We start from the raw sequence: 14,015 nt of genomic DNA on the forward strand, positions 1-14,015 counted from the left end.
ACATTTTAGAATAAAAAAAGCACACTGCCGAGCAGATTATGCAGTAAAGCAAGAACTGACTTTGTTATTTCCAGATGAAACTGAAAGTGTTTCCCAGCTGCTCAGCAGTTCTGGACCAAATCATTTATGAACTCTCACTCCATCAGTGGGTGGGAGAAATTCTGTATGGTCTGACTGCAAGCCACGTAAAGAAGCTCTTGGCAGATCAGTGACATCCCACACATAAACCTCTACTTTTCTCCTAAATTATGACTTTATAAGTGTGTCATGGGAAATTTAAAAAAAAAATCACTGCTAATGGCTATCCAAGCATAATTTCTAGTTTTGGCCATGTATTTTTTCCTTGCCTTGTGTCCCAAACTGCTGCCTTCTACTGAGAGGCATTGCCTGACACTCCCAAATTGCATCAGTATGCACACTATAGACAGGATGCATTCTTTAAACTAATTTGTCCCAATTTTGCTTTGGGATCCTTTCAGTACAAAATAAGATTACTTGCTAGAACTGGGTCAGGTTGTAATCTCTCATAGAGGTTCAATTGTACTTGATATCAAAGCCACTAGATCAACCCTCAATGACAGTACAAGTATTGCTTTCATTATTTAAATATGTTTCATGGTAAGACTCTCAGACTTCCCTTTACATGGGAGAGTTGCATGATTAAACCATCCTGTCATGAAGACCTGCATCATCACAATGTTCCACTCCTGCAGTGCCACCTCACCTTTCACAGGCTGCTGAAGCACAGGAGACAAGGAAGGCTGCCCATAGTACCAAGGCCCTACTACATATCATTATATTCAGAAACCTGCATAGATTTGTATAAATTTGGGGGCAGTTCAGAACAGAGGTCTAGGGTGTCCTCACTCTGACTCAGTGTTTCACCCACAGAATGATCTTCTCAGGTTGAAATAGATGCCACCCACCTCCTGTTCTACCAGCTGAAGCCACCCAATGCTGTGAAAATGTCTGCCCACAGCCCTAAACATGAGTGGGTGGCAGTAGCTGCCACTGCTGTGTCAAAGACATGGATATTATGAACCTTAGAGCAACCAGTCACCCCCACCCAATGGCATTTGTACTTCTGACACCAGTGTGCTCATAACAAAATACGTTAACAACCTTCTAATTAAATGCTTTAAATTAGGTTAAAATCAGACTGTCTGACAGTTGAAACACAAAGCATCAAAAAGATTGTTGTAACTTTCTTAGCATCAAGTGTTTATTAAAAGCTCAAAAGTAAAATATGTTGGGGAGCAGGGAATCTATCTTCTTCAAACTGAATGATTCCTATACAACCACACAGTCACTGAAATAGTGCTCTGAAAGAAGTGCAGAAAGTTTATCTAGTGCAGAAGTACATGATTCAGAGACCTGTCAGTTTGGCTGAAGTACTAAGGCACAGACTAATCCACTCAGTCCAGGACTGAGTTTACAGTAAAAGGGAATGCAACAGAATGGTAGAAATGAAAGCAAAGAGTGGAGTTCTCCTAATGAAACACAGCAAAATCCATAGCTGCATCTGTCAATTGGAAAATCAGCTGCTGCTGAAAGATTCATTTTGAATGTCTCTCAAGTTGCCTTCTGGTTCCATTAACAAAAAAAAAAAAAAAAAAAAAAAAAAAAAAAACACCAAAAAAACTAAACAAAAAACCAAAACAAAACAAAAAAATAAACCCACAAAAATCAAGAAAAGCTTACTCTTATATTTTTGTTAGTCAGACAGTAAGAGAGGTTTGTGCTAATGGAAGTCCTAAAACTTCACTGGATTTAAAATCCATAGTTAAGTTGGGGAACCTATGAAATATGGCTGCAGATCAGCTCTGAACTCACACCACACTGCGAGTGATCAGGACAAGACTCAGACCAATAACCTCAGACATGCAGCTAGAGGTCATTTCTCAGCTCTCTCCCCCTTGCTCCCATGCAGGCTCACTGCTCTTTTCCCAATAAAGGACATTCAGTAAATTCAACCTGCAAAGCTGCTTTCTGCTTAGCTCCCATAATAGGTCTGCTTTTCCAAGGGGAAAAAATGGGGCAGATATTCCCCTTTGCTTCCCCAGAACTCTACCTACTCTGCTGCTTGTTTCATATCCCAAAGACAAGCAAATTAAAGACATCAATGTAACACAGTGTGTTGTACACATGAAGGGACTGTCACTTTCAAGGAATTTTCTCCTTGTTCAGAGGATAGCAGGCCAAGGTACCAATGGGTAGAATTAATGGTTTTCTTTTAGGACATGGAACATAACCCACTCCAGCTGTGGCAAAAGGAAAAACCAGGAGATATGTCACCCTATATAATGCACTCAACTCTTCAGCCTCTCTTTTCACAGCAAATGATCTACAGCTCTTGCTTCTCAAGTGAGCTTCATACATCAGCATCACCCAGACAAAGGTGATGGACTCAATGGCAAGACATTTTTCCTAGAGAAACCTGACAGGTCTATTCCAGAGCCTCTACCTGCACTGCCACCACAGGGTTTCACACAGATATCCCTGGAAGGGCACTTTGCCACCTCAGTCACTGTTCAGTGTCATCCTGAAGCAGCCCTAGCAGCTCAAGACCCCTTGACTGGAGGTGAAAGGCAATCTTGGCCTTAACCACATCTCTCCCTGGCACTTTCTCACCTAACTGATCCTGCAGAGTACAAACAGGGTCTGACCTGGGCAGAAGAAGATTCTAGAGGTGTGCCTGGGAAAACCATCTTTGCATCTAAAGGACACACACCTAAAGGTGCACCTAAATGCAAAAGTGCACGTCAAGACCCAAGAGAAGGTGCAAAAGTTTCAGCTGTGCAGGACACAAAGCAGGAACATACCTGGCATTTGTCAAATAAAACTTACAACAGACAATCCCAACTGTCCAAAAAAACTGGCCAGCTTGGAGATTCTGTTTGAGAAGTTCAGGCAGGACTTTTACCCTCTGAATTTCTTCTAGACTGGACATTGTCTAGGTCTCTGAATACACATCCAACCTGCAGGTTAACAAAGCTATAATAAAACATGTCCTCCAGCCTTCCTGAGCAATGTTGGAGTCATCTTTAATTTAGCTTCACCTATAAAAGTAGCCAGCTGCTTAAAAGAAAGTTGATCAACTGGTTTCTAACTAGAATTGCCCTGAATATTTTAGCATTCAAGCAGTCACATAGGGAAAAAAAAGGAAAAGTCAAAACCTCAACAACTCCTGTATCCTGGTTACCATCCTCCACTGTAATTATAAAATTGCCCTTAAAACATAATTGCATAATTGGGCTTGGCAAGTATTCACCAAAATCTTTTACAAATATTTCCACAGACTACAGGAACAGGCGGTGGGCAGTCTGACAAGCCTGCCATGAGAATTTGTGCCCTTAGGACATGTTCCTAGCTATTACACTAAATACTTTGCATCACAGACTAATGTTTCAAAACAGTAGTTGAGCAAGTAAAATACCAGCATCTTAAAACAAATTGAAACAAAGATTTTTCAGTCTGTTTTCACTGATGACACATTTATGGACCAGCAATCCCTTTGAACAAAGAGACAGAGGAGACGACCAAACATTTTTTAACTAATTCCCAGTGGATGAAATTGGTTGATTTCTGACAGGTACAACCAAATAGAAGCTTCCAATGCTTTGTAGGCTTACCTTACCAGTTTACAGTACATTGTCCCTTAATTAAGAAAAACAAAACCACTGAGAAACCCCCCCAGCCTCAAATGCAAATACAGAAGCATGTGGTCTGCAGGGAGAGCGGACACAAGTGAAGCCAGAAATGAAATCTGCGATGGAGTAAGGTTGTTTTTAACAGCTGTGCATTATGCATTCAGCAGCACAGGGAATGCCAGCAGGGAGCCTTTATTAACATAGGCCTCAGAGTACAGTGTGCTCCTATCATGATTGGCTTCTCTTGAGAGAAGGCGCACACACACAAAAGACTTAACCCTAGAGAGATCACTCCAATCCTGTTGCTATTTCATCAGCTCCATGCTACAACAGGAGACAGAGAATTTCCATGATGTATCCTAGACAAACAGGTAACACTTCAAACAATGCCTGAAATCTAATCTACAATAGATTTTATCAGCAAGTTATGGCAGGTAGGGAAGGGGAGAAAAAAAATGCCACACAAACCCACACAGGAGTCACACTGCCAATGCTGTTCTGCTACACACACCTCAGTACAGGGGGAGACTGGAAAATTCTTTCCTTGTAGAAGCTGCTGATAAAAGTAAGCTGTTGTGAGGACACCTGTGTTGCCAGCACAGCAATTTGCACCTCCACAGCACATATTTTAGGGGTCCATCAGTCCAAGAAACAGCTGGAAGCATTGCTACAGATGCAGAGGCTCAGCAGGGTAGCTCACTCCATTTGGAAAGCTGGTATTGGCAGCAGAAATCATTTGCTGATGCCAGCCCCTCTTCCACTCTGAGACTTGCCTCTATCACAAACACTTGCTAGCACACCCAGTGCAGCACCAGGCAGACACCAGAGAATTAGGAAATGACCTCAGGATAGGATCACCACCTCTCCTGTATCAGGTGCTGAGACAAGCTCTCTAGAGGTCTTGTCAACAGCTCTAAGCTGCAGCTGGCTGCAGATGCTCAAAGTATGGCCTATCCTGGTGGGCACTTCCCAGAGAAGAAACCACTGAAGCAACAAAAATAGACACTAGAGGCCTTAAAACCCAAAAAGGCCACTTTAGCACCAATTTAAACTAGTCCTTTCCCTGATCAGATTTCTCAGGAAAAAGAATGGCATGAAATGTCCCAAACATCAATTTTCTGGCTCTACTGAGAAGTCTCATAGTAGAAAATAGAAACAAAACGCCAACCCAAAGACTTGGGAAACTGCTCTAGATGCCTGAATCCTGATATGTAGCTGGAGTGGAGAATGTAGCTCCATACAGTCTGTACTTATTCATATATCTTTGTTCCTTTCTCTTGTTACTATATAAAATTCTACAGTCAGTATTCCAAATAACATGAGCTGGTTTGAGGCAGCAATAGCACTAGAAATTTCAGGAAGTTATTTTATATGAAATGTTCTAGTTCCCAAGAGCATAATATATGGGGTTTTTAAGCATACCACATCTGTGCATTAAAGCACTTTCTACTTAGATGCTGAAGAGAGAGACAGGTAGTGTTTATTAAAGAATTGCCTAAAAGTACTTGTAGTGCAAGAACAATACTCTCTAGGTCAGGTACCCTTAAAAGGTTTTTAATATGACTGCTATGCACCTCCCATCACAATGGCAGCAAGTGCTTTAAAAATCAAAATAACATTGACTGTAATATCATTTGATAAAAATACTCCTTTATCACTCTTTAAGCACAAAACCTCCCAAAATTGAGTCACCAGGGGAATAAGTAATTAGCTCCTTTCATGACTAGCAGACAGAGACTTGGTCTCTCAGCCTCTCTTAGCCAGCCCTCTGGCCAGCACACAAGGCTGCCTTTTCTCCATTCTTTTTTCTTGGTTCCTACAGCCTCTCCCTCCTCTGAAGCTCAATCAAGACAAGTATTTATCAGGCACAGCTCAGTGTGCATACAGGAATTTACCCAACAAAGGCAACAAAACACACCTGTTGTTTTGGTGTAGGGTGTTGGCAAGACCATATGGTCTTGGTGACTGTGAAAGGGACTGTGCATGACCAGGAACTACCCACATTCAGAAAATACTCACTTCCCTCAGCAGAGAGGTAAGTCATTTACAGTCCTCTTCTAATGCTTGAGGCACAAGATTTTGGACAAACACACAACAAATAGTACTTCTCTTTATTTTTCTCACAGTCCAACTCCTTAGACTTCCTAGGGTTCAGTTGCTAATAGCCAGGGCAAGACAACGCAGATGAAAAAGAGTTAATACAAATTAAAAGCAAAATCTGACCTAGAGGGCAAGCCATGCAGAGTACAAACACCTGAGAATCTTCACAAGGTCTCCTCACCTATCACTCATCCACCAATTACACACCAGTGTAATTAAATCAGGAAAGCTATGTTTAATTTTCCTATCATCACCCGACGAGATAAGAGCAGTACGTATGGGAGGGATCAGGCACAGGGGAAAGAGCTATTTATTAATAAGTTAAATCCTTTTAGATTTAAGAGCCTCTCTCACTAAGAAGGATCTGATCCACAAACACATCTTCTGGGTCTAATGCAACAAATCAGACATCCCATCTCTATTTCTATCCTGGGCTCAGTCCTCAAGTCTCTTCTTTTATTCAGAAACAAGACTTACTGAAAATTATCAGGTACAACTTAGAAAGAAATACAGCTTTTTGAAACCAAGGGTTTAGCTATACATTTAAAACTGAAGAATGCTCATCTCTGAGTCATTATATTAACAAAGACAACCACATTAATTTACTTAATTCTGAACAGCCTAAGGCTCCCTATTTCATGAACAGCAAGGCATTACAGTGCATTTGAAGAAATACAAGGCATGCTCCAGTTCATTCTTCCATTGCCTTCTCCCACATGAGTCAAGAAGAAATTCTGTGATCCCTGTACCCTGCAAAGACTATTAATGCTTAAACAGGATCATACAAAGCTTTCTCTACTTGCTAGCCACACAGCAGCTATAGCTGTTTTCTCTCCACCCATCCAGCCATGCTTCCTCAGACAGTTATTTAAAGCCCTGATTGAAAAATGTATCAGATCATAATATTGGATGATTTCCACCAGATCAGGTTTTCAAGAACAAAAATCCTACAGACTTTGATGCAACCATGGATCACCACATCTTTTCTGTTGTTGTTTAACTGGGAAGAGAAAAATATTTATAACTGCAACTATAAATATACACACTACTGACTTTTCAACTTGTTGTTCTTGCTCTCAGGCTAAATTTAGTCTGCTATATCCTGTTCAGCCCCTGGTGAAAAAGCAATGCACATATAAAATTGTGCAAATCCCATGCAGTAGGCAATTACACTTATCCAGGTACCTTACAGATAACCAGTGGGACAGGCAGATTCTCATTACAGAGTAGGTGTGTTCATGGCTATAGAGGAGGTGGTCTATTACAGTGACAATCCTTCGATACAGAAAATAATAATTATTGCAATAGGAAAGCTCTGTGTCTCTGGATGAGAAAAGTGATGTAGGTTGTTGAGAGTGTACACGTAGACCAAACACTTGGTTTGTGCCAAGTATGCTTTAAGGGTGTATGTGCACCTCTGAGCTACAAAGAACCACTCACTGGCCACAGCAGCTGTTTCAGCAAAAATGTTTGAATGCTTAAGACAATGATTGAAACTTGGATGACTGATTTCAAGGTCTAATCTGCATGTTAAAGAGTATTCCTTTGCATTCTGAAGGCTCTTATTCGTCTGAGTGATTTCCTAGTTAATTCCAGGTAAATATTTATCAGAAACTGACTACCTGGAGAATCAAAGCTGTTAGTCATTCTACTGCTACTCTTAAGAAGCCTTAGTCATGCTAGAGCCCAGGTGATTTCCGCAAGGGCCAACACATGCTTCACCCTGATTTAAGGCTCCCTGCCCGCGATTCAAAGTTTCACAGAGATGAAGACTCCCCCGCCACAATCCGACTTGCTCCACTCGCTGCGAGTTTTGCAACCTAAGCAAGAAAGGCAGTTCGGGAGATGCTCCTGTGCAAGCATCCGCCGGTGTAACAACCAAAAAAAGCAGTTCAGAAAAAATTTAAAAATAAAAAAATCTGTGTTTCCTATGCCTCGATAGCTGGGGAGAAAAACAATAAAGGGTCTGGCTCGCCTCGGCTGCAGCCCTGCTGGCTCGGCGTGTTTCTCGGGCACCGGTCAGCTCTGCGACCCAGCCTTTCCTCTGTGCTTATAAATACATCGCTGCCAAAGGCTAGTCGGATAGGACAAGAAAAATTAGTTTCCTGGGGGTGAGAGCCGCCCTGCGGCCGGAGACCCCCGCGGGCCGGCGCGGGGAAAGGGCCCGCGGTGCCGCACCGCCGGGAGCGCTGCCCGGGGTCCCCGGCCGGCATCGGCATCGGCATCGCCCCCGCCCCGCCCCGCACGCTCCCTGCCCTACCCAGCATGGAGAAGATGAAGTCCTTCGCCGTGTGGATCTCCAGGGCTCGCTGGTCGTCGTACTCCCTCTGATCGTGCTTGGTGAATTCCTGGATGAGTTTATTTAATTCCTCCACCCTGGCTCCCGATCGGAAATCCAGCTCCGGGAAGGGAGGCTTGCTGGTGGTGCCGGCGGACCCTGCCTTGCTGGCGACAGGCGCCGCCATCTTCATGGAAAGAAAAAAAAAAAAAAAAAAAAAAAAAAAAAAAAAAAACGGAGAGGGAAAAAAAAAAAGGAGGGGTTTACACTGTTGCAATGGAAGAATGCGAGCGGCGGCGCAGCGGCAAGCCCGGGCGCGGGGCTGGGCGCCGGCGCGGAGCCCGGAGCGCGGAGCGGCCCCGGCCGCGATCAACAAGCGGCCGCGGGCTCAGCGCGGGCTCAGCCCCCGCCCGCGGAGCCGCCGCCCGCTGCCGCGCCGGGGAGCGGGGCCGGGCACGGCACAGCCCGGCCCGGCACAGTACAGCATAACCCGGCACGGCACGGCACAGTACAGTCCGGCACAGCAGCGGGGGCTGCCCGCGCCCGGCCGGGCCGCGGGGGGGTTGCTCCGCTCTCCGCTGCCGGCGTCACGGCGGGCGGGTGCTGAGGCTGGAGTCAGACCGCTGGCTAGGGATAAAATACTTTTTTTTTTTTTTTCCCCTTTTCTATTTAAATTTAATTTTAAACTTCAGCAAAGCCTTGTCCTGAAAGTGGATTAATAACTGGCTGTGAACTCTGCTCCTCCCACATGTTCCCAAGGCATTCTGTGTTTATTCCTGTTTAACTTCTTAAGCTATCTCGAAGGTTGCTTTACATATACATATGTGTGCATATATATAAGAAGTGATTTCTTAGGAGAAATGACCAAGATGAAGTACAGTTACTCCTGCACTTGAGACCAACCCTGCCTCGAAGCTCCTGGGAGCCACATAGACAAAGGATAGGAAGGGAAATGGGATCTCGGAAGACTTGCCTCAGGTCAAGTAGCGTGTGGCAAGGAGCCCAGACCTCTGATCTTCATCCATTTCTCCCATCGACAAGACTACACCCTTTTCTTCTGTATGTAATTTTAATGCCTTCTAACTTTTCAACCTGCAGTGGTTTCCTCTCTTTATCCTGATCTTCTGTGCCTTGACCCATCATTGAATATATACAGCACGATCCATTACATATCTTAGTGCATCCACTAGAAGAATTCTGTCTTTCTGCCCAGGGAGTGTACAAATACATTGTGTTTGTCTTCTGTAGGGCGTTTAGATGTTGTCCCACTGATGCAAACCTCTTGGACATGTATTATCCTCTCAAGATTCTTGGCAGGAAACAAATCTTTCAGCTCAGTCTCAGACGATGGTAAAATGTGTCTACCAAAATCGGGCATGAGCATTTAGATACATAATTGGAAGATGAAAGAAGCTCAGTGTGAAGAGATTACAGGCTGGTTTGCCTGATACATTGTAAATACAGGTGCTAGTCCTCAAACCTAACCTTAGGGTTAGTTGCTTAGTTGCTCTGAACCATTACCTTGATCAGAAGTGGAAGTTCAGCAGAAGGGTAGCTTTGGGTCCTGTAACAGAATCCGCAAACCATTCAAGGAGAACACCTGATGCCTCTGGCTTTGCCCTGTAGTCACTTGTGCTGTTTTGAGCACTGATATGCTCGTTATCTAAGAAATGATGTCCCAGAGGCAAAGGCAGGAGCGTGTGTGTGTGTGTGTGTGTGTGTGTGTGTGTGTGTGTGTGTGCACATGCCCTCTGCTGGGTACACGGGCCCTGGTGTGTTCAGACGCTGCTCACAGCCGACTGACACACATCGACTTCATTCACCATCGGAGCCTTGGTGAGCAGCTGCCTTATCACACGAACCTCTGACTAGCACCTTGTCTGACTTTGACCGAGTCCTTTTTCTCCCTCCCCATCAAAGCCTACAGAAAAAAAAAAAAAAAACAAACAAAAAAAAAAACAATTAAGTGAATGCAGTAGCCCAATGCAGGACCTGACTTGCAGAAGAGCACTGAGCAGTGTGCGGTGTTGGCCTGCCCTGGGGGGTTGGCCCGGCTCCGCCCGTGCCTGTCCGAGCCCTCGGGACCCCTCGCCTGCTGCCCCTGCCAGGTTTGGGAGCCCTGGTGCTTCTCCCTGCGGTGTTTCTGCTCGGGGTGACAATCTCACACAGGCGGACAGCTCCCTCTTGTGATAATGCTGCTCCCACGGAGTCGCAGTAGCTCCTGAACCCCAACCCCTTCCACACCTGCCCTGTCCATCTCTGTACACCTCTAAGTCTCCTGTGGGCCTGTCATAACCATTTTTAGCTCTGTGGGTATCCTTGTTTCCCTTTCACACGGTGGAAACTACTGGCAGATCCACTGCATACAGCACTGGCACCACTTGGACAAAGCAGACAGATTTTTATATACCAGTTACAGTTTTCATCCCCAATCCTCTTGCCTCATCTTTTTCAAGTTGATGGTCTCCACAAGCTTCGTGGACCAGATAGCTTTATTTCTTAACCCTATTTATTTGCTGCATTGTATTTCAATAGTGGAACTTTCATTCATTTCTTTATGAGCATTTGTCTCAGATTCTGTCTTTCAGTGGACCTCCAAATGGTCCTATCAACTGTCCACCCACATCAACCATAGACTTGCATTATAATTTTCCTCCCTCTCCATTTAACAGGTTTAAATCTCATTCAGTCACAACTTCATAGCTAACTTTCAATGCCTGAATTCACTAAGTACCTATTGAAAACATGAAGTACTTCAGAAACAGCTAACACCAGAAGCAATGGCAATTTGAGTTTGTCTTTTTTAATGGCACCTCTGCTTGAAGTTAGTCATCTTCATATTTAGAGAAAATTTCCATTAAATCAGGGTCATAACTGCTTCATACTTCTTACTCATCTGAATTTGTTTTATTCCTGGTACCATTATTCATCATTATTCAGAAATTGCTTAGATTCAAAAATTTGCTTCATTCAGTGTCTGAGCTCAAACCAAGACTGTTCACCAAGAGCAGTATCAAGCAAGAAGCTTTAATCTTCTTCAAAAGTCTCTGACAGGTACTGCACCTCTCTACCTTACCTCAGTGCAAAGAAAAATTTTGCTTCATGAAAAGCAGTTGTACTTGTAAAAGATCCTTCTTACCACCTTCTCTAGAAACCTTTAAATGGGCTTGGATTCCTAAGTGGCAAGTGGGATCTGCCTCACCGTCATGTGCTTGTTAATACCCTTGAAACTGCATCAGCTTGCAATTTTACCTCATCACATCAGAGTAATTTAAGATCTCTGAATAAATACACAGTTAATTCAAGTCTTACGTAAATCAAGCACTGGGGATTACTTGAGCAAATACACGAGAATGAGATTGCAAATAGTGTTGGCCCAGAGTTTTCTACCATATCTTTTTTTCTTTCTGAAATTGAAATCTTTGTGGAAAAAATGCAGCATCCTCAAAGCTCCTCTTGTGAACGCTTTTTGGGACCTGCAAGGAGCCTATGGCATCTGCAATGCTAGTCCCAAGACTTGCCAGTGAGGACATTCACCTCATTTGGGTTAGGGATTGGAAACCTGGTTTGCTAAACTACTTCTTACCTGCACTAGAATCTGTGCTCTCCTTCTCACATTCACACTTCCTTTTTCTCGTGTTCTCTCTTTCCTTGAAAAAGCCTCCCTCTTTCCCTCCTTCAAAACAGTCTTCCTTTTTTCTTGCAGAACAGATACCCTCCTTTCAGTGCCACTTCCCAGCGTTCAGAAATAGAATAGGCCACAGAGAAATGATGTGAAAGAGAAGAAATAACTGTTCTCACTTCTATAGCGTGACCTGGGACCTCCAAAAGCTTTTCATGCTTGAATAGACTGTCTCAAAAAACTTCTGGATAGCAAGTGAATATTAATACTATCATCATAAGATTGGCAAAACAATACTACAACAGTTATATAGAGCAACTGGGCCCAGGATACCAAGGGAGAAAGACCAGGCAATTCATGGCCTGATGCTCAGTGTGTTTCATTTAGGTGCTGTAAACTGGTAGAGGGAATTAATTGGAGCAAGAGCCAGAAATAAGATGGAGCCTGAGATACATCATCTCAGAATATTTCACTGTAGTTGGTAATTAGAGCATGATGCAAAATGAGCTAAATTCATCCCTCATTTCATGGAAATTGTACCAAGTTTTTTAAATTTAAAAGTAGACTACAGAAAGACCTCCCCTTTCTGTACTTAGCACTGCAGCAGCTGTAGCTCAAAACTTCATGTGGCATGGGACTTTACCAGGAACAAAATTGCTGACTGGAAATGCTCTATTTTCTCCATCTGGTGGCTGCAGTTTCTGCTTTGTATTATTGCAGTATCTTCTAAGCTGTTCAAGGGTCCTTTGTGCCTTGTGTTGCAGAAACCTGGCCCTGCCCTGTAGAACAGGCTGTCTGTGCAGATAAGAGTGACAGAGCAGGGAAATGAGCTGCTCACATGGAGAGTCTCTCAGAGGCAGATCAAGGATCCTGCTGTACCATCCTCCACCCTCTCCTTCACTGGCTTTGCAATCAGCTGTGCTCTTCTCATTGATAGCTGAATCCTGGCCAAGATTTCTCCCTTTCCTTTTGCCTGTACACTTTCTCTGTGGGACCTCAATTCCCAGGTCTGCACCAGTTGCAGTAGGAAGGAGCCCAGAGAAGCACCAAACATTAATCAGGAACTCACTGTCATTGGATTGGTGATATCCCAGTGTACTGCAACTGCTTCAGTGCTCTTCAAGTCTTTCTCTCCACTAACAGTTCCAGTCTGGTTCTGTAGCAAGGCATTTTGGAACTCCTGGACAGAACTGGAATGTCACAGAATGCCATGATGTCACCAAAGCACTCCTTGTGCTCCTTTGCATTAGGTCTTCTCTTCCTTCTGATGCCAAAAAACTTTGCCTGTATTTCATACACCTCAAAAATATCTTCAGAACAGCACTTACAGGTAGCAGACTTCAGGCTCCACAAGGCTGGGGTGTGCAAAGGCTGAGTTTAGTGCAAACTCAGGGCACACAGAGTCTTTCAGATGAAGTCTGGACTCATGATGTTTCCCTGGCTCTGCTAGTCAAGTTACATGATTCAAAGGGGCAAGATTTGGAGGAACTGCAGTCACAGAGTCCCATCACAGCACTTCCAGACTCTGGAGGTCTGGAACTGGCAAGGAATTGGGGTCCTGTTTTGTATTCACAGTTTCCTCTTGAATTCCCCCATTTTAGGAAAAAATCAGCTCAATTCTGTCCAATAAACTCCATTACTTTCACCATCTGGAGCTGTCTCCACATGGGACGTGTGGTCACAACTATTAAATTTGCCAGCCAAACCAGCATGGATAATCTCTCCATTATGAGCATGTTCCTCTCCAGACACCTAGTGACCCCAGATGTCTCCCAGAGACAATTACAAGCTCTGCTCCTTCCTTATTCCCCCTTCAGGCATCACAAATTTTGTGTCTGAAGCTAAAAATCTGGATTATTTACTGGCACAATCTCAATATGCCAAGGATTATGCCTGACCAACAGCATCCAGCACACACCACAATCTTCAGACAGTTTTTAAAGGTGTGTGTTGCTTCCTTGACAGGCTTAAATTTCTCCTCCAGATTAAAAAAAAATACAAATAAAAAAAAGAAAGCCTTCCCCTGTGAAGAGTTGGAATCTGCATCCTGTCAGTAGAACACAGCATCGAGCCATCCACATGGCAGCAGAGCTGTGCTCATTAAAATTTTTTTAAATAATAATATTGCATCTGTCATAGCTAGCCTCAAAGTACCCATACTCAGGATGCTTAAAACATTTTCTAAAAAAAGAGAATATGCTTTTAAATAAGGTTCTAAGAAGCAAACTCCTGATTCTCAACCACCTTCAGACAACTATTGAAAGTCTCCAGGTGGATCATTTACTATTCTTGCCTCAGAGCCTTGGTTTTGTTTCTTTTTTTTTCTTTTCTTTTCTTTTTTTTGGTTGGTTGGTTGGTTGGTTGG

The 14,015-nt window shown here is 43.7% G+C and overlaps 1 protein-coding gene across 3 annotated transcripts in view; it reads right to left on the reverse strand.

Moving 5' to 3' along the window:
* MB21D2 (Mab-21 domain containing 2) overlaps positions 1-12,741 on the reverse strand; it is a gene marked incomplete at its 5' end in the record, with an annotated part of 60,140 nt that extends 47,399 nt beyond the window's left edge. The window contains 2 exons of one of the 3 annotated variants that reach the window (XM_079315463.1): positions 8,011-8,215; positions 12,720-12,741. In XM_079315463.1, the coding sequence (XP_079171589.1) occupies positions 8,011-8,215; positions 12,720-12,725 (211 nt within the window). Of the gene's footprint in view, positions 1-8,010; positions 8,222-11,614; positions 11,745-12,719 lie in introns of those variants that run through there. The other 2 variants (XM_079315464.1, XM_079315462.1) reach the window with 2 other exon arrangements.
* Positions 12,742-14,015: the final 1,274 nt, after the last annotated feature.

This window comes from Erithacus rubecula (genome assembly GCF_903797595.1).
Source record: "Erithacus rubecula genome assembly, chromosome: 11".
Classification (NCBI taxonomy): Eukaryota; Metazoa; Chordata; class Aves; order Passeriformes; family Muscicapidae; genus Erithacus; species Erithacus rubecula.